The sequence below is a fragment of the Natator depressus genome, chromosome 10 (assembly GCF_965152275.1).
Source record: "Natator depressus isolate rNatDep1 chromosome 10, rNatDep2.hap1, whole genome shotgun sequence".
Lineage (NCBI taxonomy): Eukaryota > Metazoa > Chordata > Testudines > Cheloniidae > Natator > Natator depressus.
Window position 1 is genome coordinate 61,276,710 of NC_134243.1, and position 24,894 is coordinate 61,301,603.

A 24,894-nucleotide genomic window follows, 5' to 3' on the forward strand; every position below is an offset into this window, starting at 1 on the left:
TTAATTAATTGGTGGCTCCATTGTGAGCTACGCAATGACCAACTAGAGAAAGAAGCGTTTACTTCCCCCATCTGAACAGAATCTATCACAGGGGTCGGCAACCTTTCAGAAGTGGTGTGCCGAGTCTTCATTTATGCACTCTAATTTAAGGTTTTGCGTGCCAGTAATACATTTTAACGTTTTTAGAAGGTCTCTTTCTATAAGTCTATAATATATAACTAAACTATTGTTGTATGTAAAGTAAATAAGGTTTTTAAAATGTTTAAGAAACTTCACTTAAATTAAAATGCAGAGCCCCCCGGACCAGTGGCCAGGACCCGGGCAGTGTGAGTGCCACTGAAAATCAGCTCGCGTGCCACTGTTGGCAGGCGTGCCATAAGTTGCCTACCCCTGATCTATCACCTTCTAGTGACCTGTCTTAACTTACATACCTTAAAACCATAGTTTTCAGGATAGATACATATCTCCTTAAATATCATTCACATACACATTTTGCAAAGACTGTGATGACCAGTGAGCCACCGGCTCTTGGTAGAGACCTTACATGCCAGCCTTTGACGAATTATTATGCATATACCAACCCCAGGGGATACCTGTAAACCCCCTATGCACCTCTTATGCCATCTGCCAGTTGGCACCTGGATCACACCAACATCATTATAGTTAGCTATATTTTGAGCTTTTGTTAATTTGTCACAACCTTAATATTTAAATATGGGCTTTTGTATATTTTATTCCCTTGCTGGTTTAATAAAATGTAAGGAAAAACCCAAATGTAATTTTATAAAGAATGCAATTAACAAAGTTACATTTCTATTGTTATCACTTGTTTACTCAGGAATGGTTTCCTTGGTCATCTTCAGTAAATTATATCATTTATATTTTACTAATAAAGATTTCCAAAGAGAAACTGTTCCAATAGGTATCTTTTGAGGTACAAGACTACTGTATCTGTGTACAATAATTATAAAAATCAGGGGGGTAAGTTACTGTACAAACTGCACACAACAGCTACATTTAATAATTCGATTTATTTTTCTTTTTTAACACTAGATTGAAGTATGTGTTATATTTCTTCATTTTGAGGGAGATTTTCAATACCACTGAAGAGTGATAAATATCTAATGCTCATTTCTGCTTCAGAAAATCTCCTCCTTCAACCATTTGGCTTCACAAAATGCAGTCATTGATAAATGTTTTAAATCCAAATTAAGGAGACCGGATTCTATTTAATTGCCAACAAAATTAAAAAAGAAAATTCCCCAATTACCGGACTCTCAGCCCAGAGCCCTTTGCCTATAGCTATGGCAGACTGAGCCAGCCTCCTTTGAGCGGACTGTACACATTAGTAGATGTAAAGAACCATCTAACAACATGATGGATAATGTTTATAAAGTCACTAATTTCCAAGCTAATACCTTGGAAAATGACACATTCAGAGCTTCTTTGATACAGCTGGCGTGTCTTAAAAAAATGTCAGGGAGGAGACTGCTCTCCTGCTTTAGGGAACCCTGCAAGCTGTAGCTCTGTTAAATACAGAACCATGTTTGGCCATGTCTAGACTGGGGATTTGCCCCAGTTACAGCCACTGCTATAGCTGCAGCAGTGCACCCCTTAGCACTGATAGAAAGAGCCACTATTTGTTCCCTTTGCTGGAAAGTAGGGTAAGCTATTGGTGCAAATTGCTGCTTTCCTTGTCTGTCTTTGGGGTACACACCAGTGCAGATATGTTGGTGCTTGGCCACAGACTGGGAATTTGCCTCAATTCCAGCAAAGCAGAGTAGAGATACAGCGGTGTTTGATCAGCCATGGGTGGGCAAAATCAGGCTTGAACAACATCTCAGGAGCAACTGTGTGGACAAGCTCTGGCACTCCTCTCTGCTGGTTTTCCAGCCAAGTTGAGGGCCACCATGTTTACTCACCGTTTGAGCTAAAGCATGGGACACTCGTGGTGAGCCCGAGCGCGGTCAACCCATGTTAAAACAACTTTCACAAGCGGGTGCTCGGCTCCAAGACTCAGCTACGAGGCGCCCTCAAGTCCCTGCCCCATGCTCTAGCCCTGCTCGGAGGCACGTCCCCTGTGCGTGGTGGGGGAAATGTTTCCGCCGGGGGAAGGGGGTCTCTGTCCAGGGGGGTGGGGAGTGAAGCTGGGTTGGTCTCTGTTCGGGGGGGGTATGAAGCCCCCCGGGGGGGGAGGTGATCTCCGCATTGGTCTTTGTTGTGCGGGGGGTATGAAGCCGGATTGGTCTCTGTTCGGGGAGGGAGGCGTATTTAGCTCTGGGGGGGGGTGAACTCCGGACTGGTCTCTGTTGTGGGGGGTATGAAGCCCCCCGAGGGAGGTGAACTCCGGATTGGTCTTTGTTGTGCGGGGGGTATGAAGCCGGATTGGTCTCTGTTCGGGGAGGGAGGCGTATTTAGCTCTGGGGGGGGGGGTGAACTCTGGACTGGTCTCTGTTGTGGGGGGTATGAAGCCCCCCGAGGGAGGTGAACTCCGGATTGGTCTTTGTTGTGGGGGGGGGGGTATGAAGCCGGATTGGTCTCTGTTCGGGGAGGGAGGCGTATTTAGCTCCGGGGGGGGTGAACTCTGGACTGGTCTGTGTTGTGGGGGGTATGAAGCCCCCCGAGGGAGGTAACTCCGGATTGGTCTCTGTTGTGCGGGGGTATGAAGCCAGATTGGTCTCTGTTCGGGGAGGGAGGCGTATTTAGCTCCGGGGGGGGTGAACTCTGGACTGGTCTCTGTTGTGGGGGGTATGAAGCCCCCCGAGGGAGGTGAACTCCGGATTGGTCTCTGTTGTGGGGGAGTATGAAGCCGGATTGGTCTCTGTTCGGGGAGGGAGGCGTATTTAGCTCCGGGGGGGGGTGAACTCTGGACTGGTCTCTGTTGTGGGGGGGTTTGAAGCCCCCCCCGGGGGGGTGAACTCCGGATTGGTCTCTGTTGGGGGGTATGAAGCCCCTCGGGGGGGGGTGAACTCGGATTGGTCTCTGTTGTGGGGGGGTATGAAGCCCCTCGCGGGGGGGCGGAATGAACTCGGATTGGTCTCTGTTGGGGGGGTAGGAAGCCCCCGCGGGGGCTGAAGCCGGATTGGTCTCTGCCCGGGGGGTGGATGAAGGCCCCAGGGGGCCCAGCGGCAAGTCCGGTGTCGGCTCAGGAGGGGCTGGAGCGGGACACACCTGGCGCGGCGCCGCCCCTCGGCCCGCCCGGGAGCTGCCAGCTGCGGAGCGAGTCCGGCTCCTTCCCCGAGGCGCGGAGCAGTGGCCCCATGGCGCTGGCCGAGCTCTACACGCAGGTGAGCCGGGCGGGTGCGAGCGAGGCGAGGGGGGCCGCGGCGTCCCTCCAGCGCGGGGCCCTGCTGCCCCCGGCCCTCCCCTGCGGGCTGGGGAGCGAGGGCCCGCGGCCGCGCTCAGGGCCGGGGCACCTGCCGCTCTGGGAATGGACGGAGGGGAAAAGTTTCTGTGTGGGCAGGGCGAGCCGGCTGGGCCTGGCCCCCGGAGCCCCGCCGCGCCCCCAGCTTGGGGCGCAGGGCAGCACCAGAGGGTCCCTGGTCCCGAACTCGGGTCAGTGGGGCTGCGGGTGCTGCCGCCCCCCCGGCTTGAAGTACTAATAAGAACCACCGAACACATGGTTTCCATCAGCAGCCTCCCCCCCCCCAAATTGTTCCTGCACCCCTGACTCAGGTTATACTTTGCCTCCCAAGTATGGGGCCGGAGAGTAAATGCACAGCCTTGCCAGCCCCAGTCCCTCAGAAACCGGGAGTCCAGCGCCCCAAAACCACGAGATTAAAAGAAAACCCACACCCACCTTTTTGGGGTCTTTGGAGCTGCCTTCTGTTCTTCATGCTCTAGCTTCTAAGCTTTTCTCTGCAACTATGAAAGCTGGAAAAGGAGGGGGGGAATCTTGGTCCTTTCAAAGTCCATGGGAGTTTTTCCATTGACTTCAGTGGATCCAGAATTTCTCTGCCCCTCCCCCCCCCCTTTTAAATGAAAGCTAGGCTTCTTACATGATCACAGGACTCCAGGAACTGGGGCATTAAGAAAAGCATCTGATATTGTGAGAGATGCCCTGAATTTATGGTAGGCTGTTGTGATTTAAAACAAAAAACAAACAGTTATAGGAAAATATCATGATTTTTCCAATCATGATTTTCACCCAAGAGGCTGGTTTTAATAACTAGCTATGATTTACCACTATCCTGGGACTAAACAGGGCTAGTAAACCGCAGGTTTCTGTTATTTCTATAGGTTATTTATTAAACTAAAATAAGGACACAGTATCACTTAGAAAGGCACTCATTATCCTGCCTGGATGATTCTTCAAGTCTGACTGCCTGCAGAATTGCTTTACTAAATAAGCTAAACATTTACACAATTGTATAGAGCTTCAGCTAGGCAATAATAATGAAACAGAAGTGAAATGCTGTTGTGAATCATGAGACCTGGCTTCTGTTCCCAGCTCCTGACAGGGAAATGAGGTTTGGCAAGTCACTCCACTTCCCTGTTCCTCCACCCTTTCCCCATCCATAAGCATTATCCACCTTTAGATCTAGGGAAAAGTACACTGCAAGTGCAAAGTGTTTATTACCATTATGATCACTTCACAGTTTGCATGCTGTGGGGCCAGTTCTCAAGTCCAGTGAGTTTGCTTTGCCCTAGAGACAGAAAACAGAACATAAATCCAGCGGATCCAGTTTTGTGAGGGATTCCCCTTGTTTGGAGGAATCCTTGGGTGCAGCTTCCTGGCTACCAGTGCACGAGCCACAGACAAGTACATCATTGACCAGGGATATTATGGTGATAGTGGGCCAGCCAGGAGACTGGTTTTAAGGGGCTAACTATCTGATCCTGTATGGAAAATTCTCTGTTCCTAATACAGAGCTGTACCCTCACTTAGGCTGGTGTGAATACTGAGTAACTCCATTACAGTCAACAGAATTACTCTAGATTCCCATCATTTTAAACGAAACAGGATTTGGCTTCCCTAGATCATTAAATATTGATTACTTTTTCCTCACAAGTAGTGTTTAATACATTATACTGAACAGCTATTCCATAACTAAATGTATTTGTAATTATTTTCAGTAAGCTAGTGGGGAGGCTTTTAAATATCGAAAGAACGGAACATACATTATTTTTGAATCTTTGGTTATTTTCCACTCAGTGCCTCTAAATAGGTTTTTAACCTGGCTTGATCAGGAGCTGAGGAAATTTTTACTTAAACCATGTTTATTTACTTGTTACATTGTTAAGGTCAGAAAAAAAAATAAGGCTTAATATTTGGTGACACTTTTTTATTATTCAGCTCTGATTATGCAGTCGGCACTATAAAAGACCTAAAGAAAGAAATCTGTCTCAAAAATCTTAATCTAAAACACATCCATAAAACCCACTCCTACAAATGCTTAAGTAATTCCTTAACTTTAAGCATGTGAGTAATCCATTTAGTAAAGCATGCGCATAAGTATTTGCAAAATAAGTCCAACAGCCATAGATAAGACAAGATGCACTAGGAAACCCATGGAAGTTTTAACTTAGAATATTAAATCAATCTCTCATTCCCCTCGCCCCTTGCTGTGGTTCAGTATATTGGGGCCTGGTAGAAGAAGTGCCTCTTTAGACATATCTAAAACATAAAACATTTAGCTATATCCAAGACCAAGACACAATCTGGCACAATTTGTACAAAATGATCGTACTTGCATTTGTTATTTTTAAAAGTAGTATATGTGAATTGGTATGCTGACTATGAACATATAGTTCTACAGTTAAAAGTGTGACAGCCAGACATGTACAGAAAATTTTAACAACATGACTAATGAGACAAAATACAATCAGCATCTAAGGAGCAGGATAAGGGTAATATCAGTATACAGCTCTATAGGACACATAAGAATGCAATTAACATTTTTATGTAATTTGAAAAAGAAAAAGTAATAGGGGTAGCTCAGTGGTTTGAGCATTGGCCTGCTAAACCGAGGGTTGTGAGTTCCATCCTTGAGGGGGCCATTTAGGGGATCTAAAGTTTCTGAACAGTATTTCATCTCTTCTTGCTTCAGTATAGAACAGAAGAAGAATTACGGATTTACTATTGCTTATTATGGGAAGGGCATCTTTGGGTTAAAGGCGCATTGGCCAGAGACACTCATATATGTAGCTGTGTATGTTTTAATTTGTTTGTTCAAGTTAATGCAGTTCATTCCAAGGGTATGCAGTTGGTTCCTCAGATAATTTTTGAAAGCTCTCTCATGTATCAGATATCATATACATGAATTGAAGTAATCTAAGTAGGCTTTAAAATTCCTAAGTGGGTATCATGGAAGAGTACTTTTATTTGAAACTTTTGATATTGTTGTATTTGGGGGAGTATAAGGCATTATTTATACAGAAGTCCCAACAAGCTAAACTAGTCATTCAGGCAATTCTGAAATAAGCACCTTGAAATACAGAATATCAGCTCTCACCTTTGGGGTAAACTTTGAATATAATTGGTCATTCATGAAGCTAAAGGGGAAATTTATTCTTCAAAATGTAAACTGAATTTTTTGTTTGTATAATTTACTTCCTGTTTTTTCACCAGTCACTATAATTTCATGGTAAATAATTTGTCTGTTTAACTTTTTTCTTTAAATAATCAAGGTAAACACTGTGTCTGTGTGTTACTAACTTATAATCAAATATCTCTGTTCTGCCATAATACATAATGTCATTACAAGTTTACCTCTAGATCTCTGGACTGACTATATTCATTCATCTTATTACTTGCACATAAGTAATTCTTTACATATTCATTCATCTTATTACTTGCACATAAGTAATTCTTTCTGAGTGGCTAAAATTCTTTTTGAGAACCTAAAAGAACACAATCTATTCTTGAATCCAGCATAGTGTCATGCAGGCGGGGGAAGACTGGGTGTAACTTTAAAGGAGAATAAGTAAACTCTCTGTGTTTACTTGTAAGGTAGGGTTCAATTAAACTGACCGAAAGCTGGCTGGTTACATTTACCAATGGAGGCACCTGGAACTGCAGGGACACTTTCTGAAGAATACTTTGGTCACATGCTTTTTTTGTTCTTTACATAAGCATAGTTTAGTTTCTCACATACGATCACGCTCAATCTAGGCTAGGCTGTTTGATTATAATATTATTGGTCTGCTTAGAATAATATTTATTAAAATGCTCTTTTAGCATATATAAATATGTATACAGTGTCTTAAATACCCATGAAATCAACATATGTGGCAACGATAAAAGTGAAAGTCTAGCCCAGTATTTCAAGACAAGGAGCTAGTTAAAATTTCTTCTTCGTATATCTTATTACACAACACCTTTTATTTGGGTATAAAATGTGTCAGTAATTTGATTTGGGGGTTATCTTTAATCACTTAGGCAAAAATATTCTCCCTACTGTGGTTTGTAGTTGATCAAGAAAGACTTCTGTGACTTTGCAAATCTTCTTAATAACATGCAAAATGTTCCTTATTTTGTGGGCATCGTCAAATGGACTCATGAGGGGCATTGGAAGTTTGAAAGGTGTTCACCAAATGATATGTGTGGTGCCATCATGTTTCTTGATGATGGTTGTCGGGTTAGATGCAGGGGGAAAAGGTGGTGATACTCTTCTGAGCTTCACCCACAAAATAAACTCTGCCCATGCAAGTCACCAAAATAAGATGCTACTCACGAGATTATGCAGATATTCAAAATATGGTAGGTTCCATGAGGCTCCTTGAGCTTGCTCCCCCTTGGGAGGGATTGAATATGTCCATAGATTCTGGTAGGCTCCTGGGACACCACCTGATTAGAGGAAAAGAAGTGAACTCCCCACTTCAATGGGAGTTTTATCCTGTGGCAGGAAAATAGGGCCCCAAGATCCTATTTTTGCCATTGCCACGTACCTTTTGAGAGATCTTAGGCTAGTTACTTAATCTCTCTGTGCCTCCGTTATCCCCTCTGTAAAATGGGCACGATGATACCTACCCCATAGACATATTTTGAGGCTTCATTCTTTTAGGGTTTAGTGTTTCTAAAGTGCTTTAGGATCCTTGGCTAGAAGACATTATGGAAGTGTAGATTACTGTCATGATACTGTATTTCTTATGTCACTCGAAGAATAGAAGTAGAGATTTGATTGTTTTGTCAGTTGTTAGTTTCAACTCTTGTTTGGTTTCACACATCCGATTTAGTGGCAGTAATCAGGTATCAGAATGCCTCTTCGTTTAAATGAATCAGCAGTAGATAATTTCTGTTCCCTGGCTGCTGTCACAGAGATGAGTACTTCAGATAAGAATTTTCTCACCTTAGTCTGTTGCTAATTTTGCTTGTTCTTTCAGTGAAGTCATAATGCTGTTGTGGTTAACATCAGTCTGTTGCTATGGAGATGACTATGATGTCATAAACAAAGCATTATGACGTCACAGGAAGAACAGATAGCCTGTGCCAGAGCAAACTCCAGTATAAACAACAGAGATAATCATGTCTTTGATAATTATTTAAAGTGGCAGTGGATATTATTATAAATGTAGAACGGCATTGGTTCTAAATGAAATTCTCTAACAAATACAGTAGTTCAGCGCGCGGGAGAGAGAGGTGGTATATACTCTATGCTGATGGCAGCTGGACACACTCCTACTTTTGTTGTATAACTTGAGTTTTATACTTTTAAGTGAGTGTTTATACAGGAACATCTGCACTGCTTAAGCCTTAGTCTCATGCCTAAAGCATATTTAAGATATACAGGTATCACAGCAAGTTGTTATATGTTGGTAATACTTTGCACCTAAGTAGCAGTATTACTTTTGAGGCACTCAGAACTCTTCAGTAAACATTGTTTCACAAGTCTTCTACAAAGAATTTTGTTCAGTTCTTTAAACAAATAAAGACATCCTGTTCAGCAGCACACATCAAGCATAAGGTGCTTTTAGGGCAGAGTGCTTTAACTCTGGGGCTGAGCTAAAATGCCTAAAGTGTGAAAGATTCCTGCTGAACCAGCTGGCCTTATGGGAGCTAGCTGGCTGGTTATAAATAGGGAAACCAGCCAGCAGGCTTTGAAGTCTGTCTTCAGGGACTGGAGAGATTATTCTGTGGAGCTTGTTCTTTAATCATATAAAAAGAAAAGTAACTGTATAGGTATTTTCTTTTTCAAAATGTTTCCTAAGTTAAATCTCCCCTTACGTTATTTTAAGGAAGTGATCATGTAAATCCTACAGAATAAGACTCCTGGATTTGTGTAATACATACGTACTTGTAGCAGAGATACTTGTGGTTCCTTTCTGCTATAAGCATGATTTTACTCTCTTTTCAGAGTCCTTAACTGAGAATGATCTGCTTCCTGCTATCTGTTTCTGCTTAACTTGAAGCTCTGTTGAGCCAGCACCTCTGAGATCTTTGGATAATTGAGGTTACACTGTATACCTCTTTTACAAATATAATTAAAGCACAAGGCATTTGCCCATGGCAACACAGTAATCATAGTAGAACCGGGAATAAAACCTTGGAGTCCTGCCTCCCAGCCCTGTATTTTAACCATTAGATCACATTCAAAAGAAATCTGGCAAATGTATGTTTAAGATAGTCTATTTCTTAAATAGCATCAGAGTTAATGCTTATCTTATTCTTCTGTTGTAGTACAACAGCGTTTGGATCCCTGACAAAGAAGAAGTTTGGCAGTCTGCTGAAATCACAAAGAACTACAAAACAGGAGACCATGTGCTTCACCTACTATTAGAAGATGGAACTGTGAGAAAAAAATACACACAATTATTTCAATTTTTAATGAGAGGCTGGATCAGATCATTGGTCCATGTAGTCCAGGATGCTGTTTCTGACTGTAGCCAGTACCATGTTCTTGATTTTCTTGCAATCTTAGGATTTTCTAGCCATTTAAAACTGTACAGTAAGTAGCAATACCCTAAAAAAATGTAAAGAGCTTAATTTTACCAGCCAGCGCTTGTCAGTGTATGCCCCATTGCACTGACAAAGGAAAATGGAGCTATGCCAATTATGGAGTTCGCTGAGGAGCTTGTCCATAATTTTTTTGTAAACTCATCGCTTTAGTATATGATTTGTCGTACATATACAGTAGAACCACACTATTATGATCCTCTAATTTGTGACACTACTTTTTTCCAAAATACATTGTGAGCACCTCCCTAGCCTGAGAATGAGTTATTGTATGTTTCTCTGATTGTCTGAGGTGCAAGGACAGAGATGGGAGTGAAGCTCTTTGTAAGTTGTTGTAAGCTGCACCCATCACCTTGGTATCTGTGCAGCTTACAAATTTGTTTATGTGAACACAAGAAGTGTTTCTCTTTCCTTTCCCCATTTTATAAGGACTACTTTTTAAAAAAATGTGATAAAAGCAGAGTTACTGAAGGAAATATAGAAATAAGAAAGGAAATAAGAAAAGTGGGGGGTTACATTTTTTTCAAAGGGCAATGAGGTCCAGGGTTATTTTGAGCTCTTTGGGAAGCACATTCCACAATCAGGGGCCAGTTGCCTCTCCTGCGCACACATGTCACTCTTCAGGATGACAGTTCTATTGTTCCAATAGACTGTAGCTGTCATGCAAGGACATGATCATATAGAACAAGGGGCTTCCTTGGGTTATTTGGGTCAATCCCACAGAGGGCTTTGAAGATTAGGACCCAGATTTTCTAGGACTTGTGGGGAACGAAAAGGTAACTTTATCTCCTCTTTATGTTCCCCATCTAGTCAAAGGTTTGTGATAAGTTAGAGCTGTCTTTAGACGCTAACTTAAGACCAGCTGCCTGTAAGACCATAGGCCATTCCAGCACCTGGGCAAAAGGACACTCCAGCTACACTAACTTTCCCTAAATTGCATTTAAACTACTGCAGAGTTTTTTATGTTTAATTTAAACCTCTCGTTCTCTTTATTGATTGAAGAGGCTTCATGTAAAAAACACTTAGTATGTTTCAGTACAATATATTAAAGAGAGAGAAAATAAGCCGTTTTTTTTTTTATGAGACATTGAGGGGCCCTATCTTGCATTCCTTGTACACTAAAATGACCATGGATGTCACTGGAAGTTAACTGGTGTTCACGGAATGCAAGATCAGGCACTGATCCATCATCCATGCAACAGTTAGGACAAAGGTAGCCAAAAAGTTCAATATGTATTTACGCGTGCGTTTCATGTAATTTGTATTGTCAGGAATTGAATTACCCTGTTGATCCAGCACCTTTGCCACCTCTACGAAATCCTGACATACTTGTTGGTGAAAATGACCTCACCGCACTTAGCTATCTCCATGAACCTGCTGTTCTACACAATCTTAGAGTTCGTTTTGTGGAGTCAAAACTTATCTACACTTATAGTGGTACGTAAAAACAAACCCAGGGTTTCAGGTAAACAAATGAAAAATTTTAAAAAGTTTAAATTCTTGCTGCTGAAAGTACAATTGGATCAGAATTGTTTTCCTGAAATCTGTTAATTACGTTTCTTGAAGCCAGGGTGATTTATGCATGAATAAGGACTGCTTCGGTGATCAGGCCCTTGCGTAGTGGTTAGTTCAGATATGAATATTTTTACAACGCAGCAATTTAGTTGAGGTTCCTAGTTTCAATATCTTACCTTTTGTTAGGTATTGTAGAAAATGGGATGATACATCTGATTTTGTACTGTGTATTTTTTCATAGGAATCATTTTGGTTGCAATGAACCCCTATAAACAGTTGCCAATATATGGGGATGCCATTATCCATGCATATAGTGGGCAGAACATGGGGGATATGGATCCACATATATTTGCTGTGGCAGAAGAGGCTTACAAACAAATGGCAAGGTACTGTCTGTTTTCATTTGTTTAACACTTGTTTCTTCTAAAATATAATTCAAAAATCTGATGGAAAATAATGTAATTGAATTTTGTTTTGTAAATGTCCAAGCAGCTAAGATTCCTTTTGTCTGGATAATTTCATGCAGCCCACCCTCAAAGAGAAGAGAACCTTGTAACCTCTGAGGAGAGGTGCTGAGGGGTAAAGAGTTTCTGGAACTTACTTCTTAATACCTCTCACGGGGAAAGGACAAAGGTGGTCCTAGCTCAGTGATTTGTGTTGACTACAATCTGCAAGGGACAAACAAAACAGGAGAAGCCAAAAGACCAAGGAGAAGATGAAAGCTGGCATTGGTGCTGGTCACAATAACATTTATCCCATGCATATATATATTTAGACTAGCAAGATATTTAAAATCTCCTTCTTATCGTTCTGTTTTAGAAACAACAGGAATCAGTCTGTTATAGTCAGTGGAGAATCAGGAGCTGGAAAAACTGTGTCTGCTAGATATGCTATGAGATACTTTGCCACAGTCAGTAAGTCAAACAGCAATGCGCACGTGGAGGATAAAGTACTGGCATCCAACCCAATAACAGAGGTAAATTTAAGGATGAAAGTAAAGGGACTTTATCCTCATTAAAGGCTGAATCCTGAAAGTTGCTGAGCTCCTATGGTAAAAGTCAATGAGCATTCCAGGTATTCAGTAACTGTTAGTAAACTGTATACATATTAAGAGCCCAGTTCTGTGACATGCTCTGCTACGTCAAAAATATTCAACATATATGTGCACTTTTTTCTGTGTCACAAATATGTTTAATTTTCTTGCTTATGTGAAGTATTGAGTATAATGTATATAACTGTATCCAGTGGGCTATACTTATTGTTTTATTGCAGTTTTGTGCTGTCACACTTTTCATCTCACCATCTTCTCCTTTAACCACCTTTTAAAAAAAATAAATTCCTTCTTTTCTAACTGGAACCATCTGTAATAACTCAGCAACAACACTATCTAACGTGGGCATTAATGATAATTGTAGGTGGTCTTGAACTCAGTCTAAGTGATGGCAGATGGAAATCCGTATTAAGTCATCCAAATCGCAGGTCTGATTTTTTCAGAAGCTCTGAGCACTCACATCTCTCTTCAATTTCTGAGTGAGATTAGAGTCTCAACACCTCTGAAAATCAGGCCACTTTATTTAGGTTCTATATTTTGGAACCCAAACTTGAAAATGTTTGCCTTTATCTTTTTATGTATATTTGAAATATAAATTTTCAAATTGACACACACACACACACACGGCATCACAAAGAACTTTTGAAAAATAATCAAATTTTTGTATATTGCACTATGTGGGCGGGTTGTTTTATTATTTTATCTGCACCAGCAGGAAAGATTCTTGGATATATGGTTACAGGAGAAAAGAAGTGGGTGGTTTTGTAGTTGTGGGTAGAAAAAGGTTGAGAAACCATCCACAAAGGAGACTTATTTATGTTAGTGCTTAGTTTGTATAGAGTTGCGTTTAATATATGCATGTTACTTTAGGCTCAGAGTCTCTAGACAAACAATTTCCAGACTTGTTTCATAATAGAACATCCAAATCCCATTTCTGGATGTTCGGATTGATCCTTAGATGCATAAATGCCCAAAGTTTTATGTGCCTAAGTCATATTTTGAGAGAGTTACTCCTCTTTAGATGTTCACATTTGAAAACTGGACAGCATGAATGATTCTGTTGACACAAACTGGGCATTAAAGAGGTTCACCATGTTCATAGGCTGTAGGCAATGCGAAAACAACACGCAACGATAATAGCAGTCGGTTCGGGAAGTACACTGAAATCAGTTTTGATCAGACACACCAAATCATTGGCGCCAACATGAGGACGTACCTGCTTGAGAAATCCAGGGTTGTCTTTCAAGTAAGTGAAATAAAGTTTAAAAAAGCCAACTTCAGTGAAATCACTCTTGTACAACTCTCTTAACTTTGTTAGCATTATACTAAAAGAGGTAGGTGAAGTTTTGCATAATTTGTATTAATCTAAGTGTGTACCTTTGATTGGAATAGGAGACCAATGTTATTTAGGGATATATATTCCTTTTCTGTTTACACCGTATGGAGGAGAGCAGAAAGGCTCTGATCTCACAGTAGGAAATGCAGTGAGACATTGTGTTCCCACCAATATCATCACATTGTTGTTTTTCTCCTCTCCAAGCCACAAAAATAGAAGTCTGCTCTGTGCGGCCAAGATGGGGGCAGGGCCAAGGTAGAAGGAGGAGGAGCTGTGGGATCGGCTGCTCTGTGCAGTACATTGGCCTCTCTGGGCAATGGAGCTTATTTTAGAGTCATTCCTAATGGTGGCATAAAAATGAGAACTTACTAGGTGGCTTGTGTAGATTCTGAAATTCAGTATTTCAGATTGTGGTTTAGAGCTGACTCTGGGGAGAGAAGGAATGAATGTGCATGGGTTGTGTGTTTCATTTGCATTATTTAAGAAATAATGTTGATGATCTTGGAATACACAATGGAGATGAAGCTGAGGAATTTGATGAGGGCAAACATTCCCTGCAAGTTTACTTAACTGAAATTAACATTATTCCTTTTTTTCAACTAGTTTAGATGGCACAGCAAACCAGAATGTAACTTCTTTTCCCCTAGCAAAAGCTGCGTTGCTTCATTCTCAGATTTCAAGTTGTCACATTGGAGGCTTGGCTAGATTAAGTCACTTGTTTGGACAGGTTTAAGTGGAAGATGAAAGTAAATACTTTGAACCTTCTCAGGTACTGTGGTGATGGGCTATCTAAGTACTTAGATAGACTGCTCTTTAAAGTGAATAGTTTGAGCGATTGGCAAACTTAGGCACTATCCAAGCTACAACAGTGTTAGAAAACTTCTATCCAAAGTGAGATTTTGGCAACTTGGTTAGCAAAATTTCCACTTCTGGCTTTGGGAGGGCAGAGTGTTTTGTTTGGGGTGGCATAATCAACTGAAATTCCTCTCTTATAATAGAAGTTAGATATAAGTGATCAACGATCTCATTAATTTTAGATATCTTAAATGATCAGATCGATTTTTTTATTTGCCCTAATAAAGCCAGTGTTAATAGAAGCACATTGGAAACATAAACCTTTTTCAGTAACACATAATAGGTGAAATCCTTTTAAGGTTAAATTGACAAAACACTAGAGGTTGTGGTTAACACTAAACTTTGAGATGCAAAAACTGTAGCATTGTGGAATCTTATTTAACCTATTTTTCTAAGGCTCTAATCCTGCAAACAGTTATGAATATACTTCACTTTATTCTCATATATGTAAAGTTAAATGTGTGTTTATGTTTGCAGGATCGGGGCTAATTATGTCAGTCATTAGGGTATTGTGAAATAATGGTGCTAAAGTAGCATGGAAAATATCTGGTGGTTGGTTGTTTTTGTTTAAAAAAAACACACACAAAACAAAAGATTTTACTGCTTGCTTGTAGTTGTGTTTATAACTTCTCAGGTACTGAAAACAGCTATCTCTGTACCTACAGATGGTTATAAAAATAGTCTTGAGAGCTTTCCACTTTCTGTGAATAGTGTTTCAGTTAGCACTCCCAAAGGAAGCAGTGCTCATTGCTATATTTGCCAGCCCTTGTTAGTTTTTTACCTGAATCAATTATTAAAGTAACAGCTTTGGCAAAGAACTCTGCACACTGACATGCAGGTTTGCAGAGAAAGTGCACTTGGTTTTGTCACAGCCAAGGTGCTTGCTGAATTCTAAAAGCATATCCATTTTAGCATAGGCAATATTTGACTCAAACTAGATTGCAATAGAATTTACACTTGGATAATCATTCACTCTTCTACAATTATAGTCAAATGCAACATGTTTTCCGTGTTTATTTTTCTTTCTCCAGTATAATGGGTTCCTTTTCTTTCATTTGCAGTCAGAGAATGAACGAAATTACCATATATTCTACCAGCTGTGTGCTTCTGCTCTGCAACCAGAATTTAAGCATCTTAAATTGGGTATGTCTCAAGAAAGTAATCTGTTCTTCACCTTTGCAGTGTTACATTTTAAGGGTAGGATTTTCAAGAGCCCTAAGTCTCTTAGAGCACAAATCTTACTGACTTTCAGTGGGAGCTGTGAGCCAGCGTGTATGTCTACACTGCAATAAAAGTCCTGCAGTATGACCGTGGATGGCCTATGTCAGCTCTCTCGGGCTCATGAGCCTCCTACTCCAAGGCTAAAAAATTGCAGTGTAGACATTTTGGGTCAGGCTGGAGCTTGAGACTTCATGGGATGGGCAGGTCTCAGGGCCCAGGCTCCAGCCTGAGCCTGAACATAACGCTTCAATTTTTAGCCCCACAGCCCAAGCCCTACGAACCTGAGTCAGCTGACCCAGGTTCTGAGACTTGGTGCCACAGGTTTTTCATCGCAGTGTTGACATACTCTAAGTTGCCTAGGGTTTGAGCCTTCTTACTGTAGTCAGTGGCAAAGCTTCCATTAACTTCAGAGGTGTAGGATCAGGTCCTTAGGTGTCTTTGAAAATCACACTCTTTATTTAGTGAATATGCTTGTGAAGGATGCCATATTGACAGTCCTGGGGAGTGAAGGCTTCTTTATTTGTCCACAGAGCAGCGACATGGTACAAGCTCCATGTGAGCTTAAACTGCAATCTGGAGGACCAGCCTCAAGAGGGTTTGTCTCCCTACCAATCAATCCTTAGCCCTCTGTTAGATTTCCAAAAGGGGTGTCGGTTAGTGTCAGTTGTACTGGTTTTGTTATGTGGATTCCTGTTTATTTCGGAAGTACACGAAGACAGTGAGCTCATTTTAGAAGAACTATTAGATGGTAACAGCTTTCATTCCATTTTCATTCATAGCTACTGGCCTATTGATGAAAGACTCTCTGTACCACTATCAAGTACATTAATTGTTATAAGTTTTACTTTCCATCTATAGGGCATGCAGAAGAATTTAATTATACAAGAATGGGTGGCAACACTGTTATTGAAGGGGTCGATGACAGAGCAGATATGATGGAGACCCAGAAGACGTTCAGTCTACTAGGTAAATGAGAATACTTGGCAACACATATTGATAAACTAGCAAAGCAAGCTTGGCTCTGAAATGACCAATGACAAATAAGTTTTGAAAAAAACTAGGGAGAATGTGTAGTAGTTACCTGCAGAATTGCTGTTTTGCTATTTGCTTTAATGGGACTTGGCAACATCAACTGGCTATTAGCAATTGGTCTTCATTGTTAGTGGTATAAATTACTTAGAGCTAGAGTCTGACTCGGCCTCAGGCTGGCATGTTGTGGAGGAAGGGGAGGTAAGGAGTCTTCCTACCCTCTTGTGTGATCTATTGAAGGGCAAAGTGGAATTGTCCCTGCACCACTCAGGAGAGTACAGGGATTTGTCCCTAAATACTTCTCTGGGAATGGGGAGGGCAGAGAGTAGGCAGAGCTATAGCTCTGCACAGCAACCAGCAGTGTCTTCACCAAGTCCTTATAGAATCGCTAATGATTATATACAGCATTGCAAGTATTCCTAGAGCATGCTTTTTATTAATGGATGTTTTTATTGCTTTGAGTATTTCAAATGAATAGGGATTTTTTTTAAGGTCTGAAGGAGGATTTTCAGATGGATGTTTTTAAAATACTGGCAGCCATCCTACACTTAGGCAATGTGCAAATGACAGCTGTCGGTGATGAAAAATCTTCAGTCAGCGTAAGACATTTGCTCATTCAAATATTTGAATAATTATATTTAGTTTTCTTTATCTGGTGGGTCATTGCCAATCCTTTCGTATCTTCCCCAGCTACCTGTCACGTCCTTCCTCTATCTCTGTTACAGGCTGTCTTGGGACATCCTACCTTGTGAGCATTCTTTGCCAAGACTCTTTGTAAAATACTTGGTCTCAGTTTTTGGGTGCATAAAGCAGCCCTAAACCTGGCAAACTAAGGCCACTTTAGGATTCCTCCTGCTCAGCAGAATCCTCAGTTGGTGGTGTTTATGCCACTCCCCTTCCTGACTCGTGGCACAAAGGGAAGGTGTGTGGCTGAGATGTGCCTGCATCCAGCTGATCCCCAGCTGCTAGAATGACCCCTTGGAGCTGTTTGCAGCCTCTGCAAAACAGATCAGCCTCAAGGCCATTCAGATTTGTGCCATGGGACCACACCATCACTTGGTGATCTCAAGGTCAGGGAAACCATAAGACAGGTTAAAGCCACCTATGCTGTCCCCAGCCCATATGAGGTGCAGTTTAATTGGTCCATCCCTGGTTGTATAAATGGTCCTTTTCAGCAGTGCTTTTTCTAGAAAAATGTCTATTGACATCAACAGGAGTTTTGCCTGTGTAAGAAGTGCCTGTGTTGTTAAAAACCAATTAAACCAAACCAAACCAACAATCATAGGCTGAAATCCCAACCCCAGAGAAGTTAGTGGCAAGGGCTCCATTGAGTTCAATGGAGCCAGGTTTTCACCCAGACATTTTAAGCAGTAATTAAGGCTATGATTCTGTCATGGATTCCGTAACTTTCCGGGACCTCCATGATGTCTTCTGGGGCAGGGCTGGAGTAGCTGTCAGTCCCAGGGCTGCTGGAAAACCAGTCCCAGGGCCACCAGAGCAGCGGTTCCTGGCCTGCAGGAGCAGCAGTGGGGCTGGAGCAGCTGCAAGCCCCAGCAAGGTTCTGTTTGTCCCTTCTTCCTCCCCCTCACCCCCAGGGTATTTTTAGTAAAAGTCAGGGACAGGTCATGGGCTTCTATGAATTTTTGTTTTATTGTCTGCAACCTGTCCATGACTTTTACTAAAAATACCCATGACAAAATCTTAGCCTTAGTAATAATCCATTAGTTAAAACTTTTCATAAGATCTAGTAATGTTTATTTTTCTTCTTTAAAGCTGGAGGATAAACATCTCAATATATTCTGTGAACTTCTGGATTTAGACAATGACAAAGTGGCACAATGGTTGTGCCACCGAAAAATTATCACTACCTCAGAGACTGTAATAAAGCCTATGACAAAACTCCAAGCTCTTAATGCAAGGGATGCTTTGGCAAAGAAGATCTATTCTCACCTGTTTGACTTCATTGTGGAAAGAATTAACAAAGCTTTGCATTTTTCTGGAAAGCAGCACACTTTTATTGGTGTTTTGGACATTTATGGGTAAGATTATCTCTGGTGAAAAAAATTATTTTCAGATGATACAACTCTCCTCTGTTTTCCAGTTCTTATTCCTACATATCTGGGAAATATGATGCATTTCCTACAATGAATTGGCATCCATTTAATCAAAAGGATGCAGTCTTCTGCGCCATAAAATCTTTTGCATGAAGGGCAATGGCAACTTCTTATTTTGATGGATATCAATATCTGTGTCTCAAGGTGACAACTGATCTTGGATTTAGTACATCTTAGGACATTGGTCTTTGATATGCACCTTATCAGAAGTAAATTTGGGGAAATCAATTTAAAGTTGTATTGTCACTTTGAGATGGGATGATGCTCCTCTGATGGCTGGATACGTTAACTTTAGGGTTGTTTTGTTTCACCATTGCAACACAGAGCAGCCCCATTGCACACCAGGGTTTTGGTCATTATGTCTAAGACCTTGTCTACATTTATGTGTGTATAGTACATGCAGCTACATACTGTGGTGAAAGGCAGGCTGTGTCTTCTCTCACTGCTGTGTGTAGCTGCATGAGGCAGTGAACGTTTCCAGCAGTGTGAGGCAGCAGGGAAAGGTTCTGGAAGGGGGAAGCTGTGAGAAGAGGAGACTTTCCCCGCTGCTGGAGTCTTTCGCTGTGGAGGGGAAAGGCTCTGGCAGCGGGACACAACACTGCTAAAAATAGCAGTGTAGGCATGCGAGGCTCTGCTTGGGCATGTAGAGAGCTGTGTAGGGACTATTGCATAGGGTTCAGGCATGTAGGACACTCTACTCAGTTAAGCCATGCCTCACCATCTACTCTGCTATTTATAGCCATGCTAGGTGGGCCTGCAATGTCTGTACTGTACATGCCACCACAAGTGTAGACCTCCTCTAAGAAACTGAAAGTTTAGGAAGTAATTTCCTTATAAGCAGCTGTTTTCTCTCAAAATCCCATCAGGACATTAGCACTCACTTTTAAGTGATTGTGATTATTTTTTTTCTCCTATCTAATAATATCTGCCCCTAATTTTTCAAATGTATTTCAGATTTGAAACTTTTGATGTGAACAGTTTTGAACAGTTTTGCATCAATTATGCTAATGAAAAACTGCAACAACAATTTAACCAGGTTTGTGTACATATTTTGCTGCAGTTGTATGTGTTGATTGGTGTCTTTATTGTAAAGATAAGCAATACTTAGAAAAGAGATTTTCTTATACTTTACTTTACTGCATGTTACACAAATATTTTACCTTACCTCTATTTTCCAAATGCCTATATTTTGTTCCTGAGTTATTAACATGTGCTTTTCATAATGCTGACATTTTTCATTAATAGCATGTCTTTAAACTTGAACAAGAGGAATATATGAAGGAAGACATCCCATGGACTCTAATAGACTTTTATGACAACCAACCAGTCATTGACCTTATTGAAGCTAAAATGGGCATTTTAGAGCTGCTAGATGAAGAGTGCTTGGTAATTTTTAAATTGTTATACATATAAACTGGTATGAAAACATTTCTGCAGGTTGTGTTTCAGGCAGAATTTGTGGTTTAAACCATATTCTGATTCCTTTTAAATTAAGAAGATGAGCACCTTGCTGATGCAGTAATCATTCTCTGAATCTTTGTAGTCTTCTAAAGTTGTAAAGAATCTCTATTTGATTATTTTAGTTGAAAACCATTTGCTCTTGTTAATTTCTTTTCTTATTCTGCATAAAATTCAAGCTTCCTTTCCTCACTTTCAAGCACTCCCTGACTGTTCCAGTCCTACATCTCTGCCCTCTTCTCCTTCTACACACCCTTCAGCTCCCTGTGCACCATCTAGGCTTCTCTTCTCACTATTCCTCTCCTTTTTTCTTTGCCCACTTCTGACTCCATTTTTCCTTCCCTTCTGCCATGTACCCCTAGAGGCCCTTCCTCTAAAAGGGAAAGGATGGCCTTAAAGGTAAAGGACAGGCATGGGAAAGAGAATCCAAAGTGATTCTGTGTGACCTTGGCAAGTCACTTATGACCTGATTTTCAGAATCCATACCATGCATAGGATGGTAAAAAGTTACTGATCAAGCCCAGTGATTCACCCAATACCATTCTCTTGGCCTGATTGTCATAGATCCCTTGGGCAGCTAAATTATGCCTCATTTGGAATTATGTTGCCACTGCCCTTTCAGAACAAGGAGCAGCGTTCATGGCAGGGAGGTCTGCCTGCCTACAGAACTTTCTCAGGTTATGTACCTTGGCTGCTTTATAAGACCCTGTTTCTTCTTAAAATGGTTTTCCCAAGGGAATTTCTGGCTATTCTGAAAGAGATTAAAACTCAGATGCAATTTATCATCACAACACATTGTATGTCTGTTGCTTGAATAGCATTTATTGGTCGTAAGTGGCTTCCTCATTGTTAACATTCCAACAGTATTTTATTAAACAGCCTCACAGCTTGCTTTTTTTATAGCTACCTCAGGGGACTGATGAAAATTGGCTTCAAAAGCTATATAATAATTATATCAACAAGAACCCATTCTTTCAAAAGCCCAAAATGTCAAACACATCTTTTATCATCCAGCACTTTGCTGATAAGGTAGGTGTATATTTTACTGTATTATTTCACCATTTTTCAACCAACATAACATTCAGGAAGGAAAAAAAATCTATTAAAATGTAAATGGAATTGTACATGTGCCATTTTTATAAGCTATCTTCAATATATGTTGTTGTTATTTTATTATATATTTATTGGCTGCGTGTCTGTCACGGAGGTCATGGAAGTCAGATTCCATGACTCTGTGACCTCCATGACTTCTGCAGTGGTTGGTGCTGGCTCAAGGGCTGGGTCAGGGGGCTGAGGTGCGGGGCAGTGCTTACGTCAGGGGCTCCCTGGCTCCCACCGGCATATCTCTGCAGCTCCTAGGCTGACGGGCCAGAGGGCTCCGTGCCTGCAGGCCCTGCTCCCGCCGCTTCCCTTGGCTGCAGTTCCCGGCCAATAGGAGCTGTGGAGCCAGCGCTTGTGGCGGGAGCAGCGTGCGGAGCCCCCTGGCCTTCTCTCTCCTTCGGAGCTGCAGACACGCGCCGCTGGGTAGGGAGCCTGGTCTCTCCCCCTCCAGCCACCAGTAGGGGGGTCCTTGCCCACCACCCACGGCACCCCGAGACTTGCCCCCACAGAGTACCCACGGCCCCTGCCCAGGTTTTCGTTAGGGGTATATAGCAAAAGTCACTGACATGTCCCGGGCCATTTTTGTGAATTTTTGTTTATTGCCTGTGACCTGTCAGTGACTTTTGCTGAAAATACCTGTGACAAAAATGTAGCCTTAGCTATGGGCCCACAGTGTGCTGTACAAACAGATAGGAAGATAAAGTCCCTGTCTCAAAGAGCCCACAATTGTTAGTTTGTGAGTATAAGACCAAAAACTTCAGACTAAGGTTGCAGAAAAAGCATACAACATATAAGCAAAATAGTCAGGGGTCCAACTGACACACATTCAGTTAGTACCATCAGGTTTTATTAGTATCTTTATTTTATTTATATTTGAAACTTAGTTCTCAGTTTCAGGGGCCACTTAGAGTTTAAGTCAGGGGAAATGAGTAACAGAAACAGTGGATAAATGAGATGAGATCATTAGAAGGACTGTCCAACCACAATGTGCATGATGACCTTAAGAGAAGGTGGTCAGCTGTCAAGGAGGTATTCCTCTGCTAACAATCAAGAACATTGCAGGCTGCTGAATGTGGTAGCCGGGGCTGAATGCAGTTCCTAATCAAAACAGAAGAAAAATGCAACTGGCTGCATATTGAGCCAGTTTGTCCAGCTCTTACAATTGCTGGTTATACATCTGGCACAATGCAACTGATAAAGGCAGAATTTTACCTACAGTGGTTAGGAATAATAAAAATATTGGACTACGTTTCTGAGACCAGCCCATCTGCACCCAGTGCCACCGCCCAGGGATAAAGGAATTTCTTTTCATTCATTTTTCATGTTGTTGCCATTATGATTACTAATTTCACTTTTTTGCACAGGTAGAGTACAAATCTGAAGGATTTCTGGAAAAAAACAGAGATACAGTGTATGAAGTATTGATTGACATCTTGAAAAACAGCAAGGTTAGTAAATTCATCATGGCTGATTATTCTACTAGCGATACCAGAATTCTTGTGGAATATGAATAAAGATTAAGATGAAAATACTTTGATCTAATGTTATTAAATTAAGAATGCTTTTCCTGAAAACTCTTACTATGGATCTAAAATAATTCCAAACTGTATACTTTTAATTTCAAAGTGACACTGCAAGTTAAAAGAACACTGTTTAGACTTATTCTTATATATAGTTACCCAGCAAGTTAATATTTTAAGTATTTTTGTAATGTTCTTCATAAACAACCTTTTGAAGCTTGAAACTGAAATCTCAGTTTATTAAAACTGCTTTTTTTTCTTGAGGTGTATGCAAACTGATCTGTTGCATAGTTTATCATGTCTGCGGGCCACTGATTATTTTTAAAAGGAGACAAAAAATAATGGAAAGGCATAGAAAGAATTACTTTGACTTTCAAGCAGACGTAAGGTGAAAACAAAAGAGAGCTTTATCACTTTTTGGCCTACTACTCTTGACTATGCAGCCCTATTGTTAAGAATCTAACTTAAGCTGACAAAGAAAAACAAATTTTTAGTTTTAAATAACCTTTTTAAAATAACATGAATAGTCTGAATTTAACCCAGTCATGTAATCATGTCCACGCGGGTGTATCCCTGTACCCCCAAACAATTCCGCTGACGTCAGTGAGGCTCCATGCAGGTCTAATTGCAGGCTTCAGGTCTTTCAGGTGAAATGAAGTCCAGCAGCAATTGCTTCCTAGTTAGTTATGAATCTTAAATCAAAGGGTCCAGTCTCAAAAGCTACAAGATTTGGCCTAAGATCTGAGACTAACAATGTCTTTTCTGTCCTGTACATCCATTATTAGAATTCTTATATTAAAACATTATTACAATTACTCTCAGTGTTAACTGTGATCCTTTCATTTACGCTTTTAGTTTCATCTGTGTGCAAACTTTTTTCAAGACCATCCAGTGCCCATTTCACCCTTTCGGTCAGCTATAACAGTCAAATCTGCAAAAACAGTGGTCAAGCCACCTAACAAACAGTTCCGGACGACGGTTGGCAGTAAGGTATAGAGTTTAGCTCAAGCTCTAAAGAGTCATGTTTTTAACTCTAGAGCAGCAGTTCTCAAACCATGGGTTGGGCCTCCAAAGTGGGTCACGATCCCATTTTAATGGTGTCGCCAGGGCTGGCTTAGACTTTCTGGGACCTCAGGCCGAAGCCCAAGCCCCACCGCCCAGGGCCAAAGCTGAAGCCCAAGGGCAGCAGGGCTCAGGTTACAGCCCCACCTTCACCCCACCTGGGGCTTCAAGCCCTTTGGCTTTGGACCCACCCACCCGGGGCGGCGGGGCTCAGGCTTTGGCCCCTCCACCCAGGGCTGCGGGGCTCAGGCTTCATTCCCTCCTCCTGGGGTCTTGTAGTAATTTTTGTTGTTGGAAGGGGGTCACGGTGCAATCAAGTTTGAGAACCTCTGCCCTAGAGGTTTCCAATTCAGTCCCCAACATCAGCCAAGAGGGGGTGGCCATGACTCTTCAATATTCCTCCTAAAACAGCACTTTTTAGACACAACAAATCCTGCATCTTGGCAGGGGGCTAGACTAGATGACCCTTCTAACCATATGGGTCTGTGATTCTATGAAGTAGAAAATATTGGTGAAGTGCGGGCATTCAGGAATTTGTACTTGGGGGAGTGAGATTCAGATTTATTCATAAGTGCGTATCTGGTACTATGGTATTTAGAAACATTATTCTAGGATGTCTAGTGTGCTGTACAGCTAGGGATAGCCCCAGCTACTAGTTAGTATCCCAGTTTTGTGTGCAAGTGGGTGTGTTTGTGTATTTGTGTGTGAAAACATTCACGGTAAATAGTGCCAACATT

At 41.4% G+C, this 24,894-nt stretch overlaps 1 protein-coding gene and 1 long non-coding RNA gene across 2 annotated transcripts in view; one reads left to right on the forward strand and one right to left on the reverse strand.

The window, feature by feature from the left end:
* The window catches only part of LOC141995259 (uncharacterized), a 39,337-nt gene extending 35,471 nt beyond the window's left edge, over nucleotides 1-3,866 (reverse strand). Inside the window, exon 1 of the long non-coding RNA XR_012641284.1 lies at nucleotides 3,800-3,866. This is a non-coding gene — a long non-coding RNA (uncharacterized LOC141995259). The remainder of the gene's footprint in view (nucleotides 1-3,799) is intronic.
* Nucleotides 3,246-24,894, forward strand: part of MYO5C (myosin VC) — a 58,540-nt gene continuing 36,891 nt past the window's right edge. Inside the window, exons 1-15 of the mRNA XM_074966322.1 lie at nucleotides 3,246-3,287; nucleotides 9,620-9,730; nucleotides 11,167-11,332; nucleotides 11,652-11,796; nucleotides 12,230-12,386; nucleotides 13,564-13,707; nucleotides 15,714-15,795; nucleotides 16,732-16,839; nucleotides 17,395-17,501; nucleotides 18,676-18,941; nucleotides 19,971-20,052; nucleotides 20,262-20,402; nucleotides 21,378-21,503; nucleotides 22,940-23,023; nucleotides 23,951-24,085. Coding sequence (XP_074822423.1) covers nucleotides 3,261-3,287; nucleotides 9,620-9,730; nucleotides 11,167-11,332; nucleotides 11,652-11,796; nucleotides 12,230-12,386; nucleotides 13,564-13,707; nucleotides 15,714-15,795; nucleotides 16,732-16,839; nucleotides 17,395-17,501; nucleotides 18,676-18,941; nucleotides 19,971-20,052; nucleotides 20,262-20,402; nucleotides 21,378-21,503; nucleotides 22,940-23,023; nucleotides 23,951-24,085 — 1,881 coding nt within the window. The 5' untranslated portion in view covers nucleotides 3,246-3,260. The remainder of the gene's footprint in view (nucleotides 3,288-9,619; nucleotides 9,731-11,166; nucleotides 11,333-11,651; nucleotides 11,797-12,229; nucleotides 12,387-13,563; nucleotides 13,708-15,713; nucleotides 15,796-16,731; nucleotides 16,840-17,394; nucleotides 17,502-18,675; nucleotides 18,942-19,970; nucleotides 20,053-20,261; nucleotides 20,403-21,377; nucleotides 21,504-22,939; nucleotides 23,024-23,950; nucleotides 24,086-24,894) is intronic.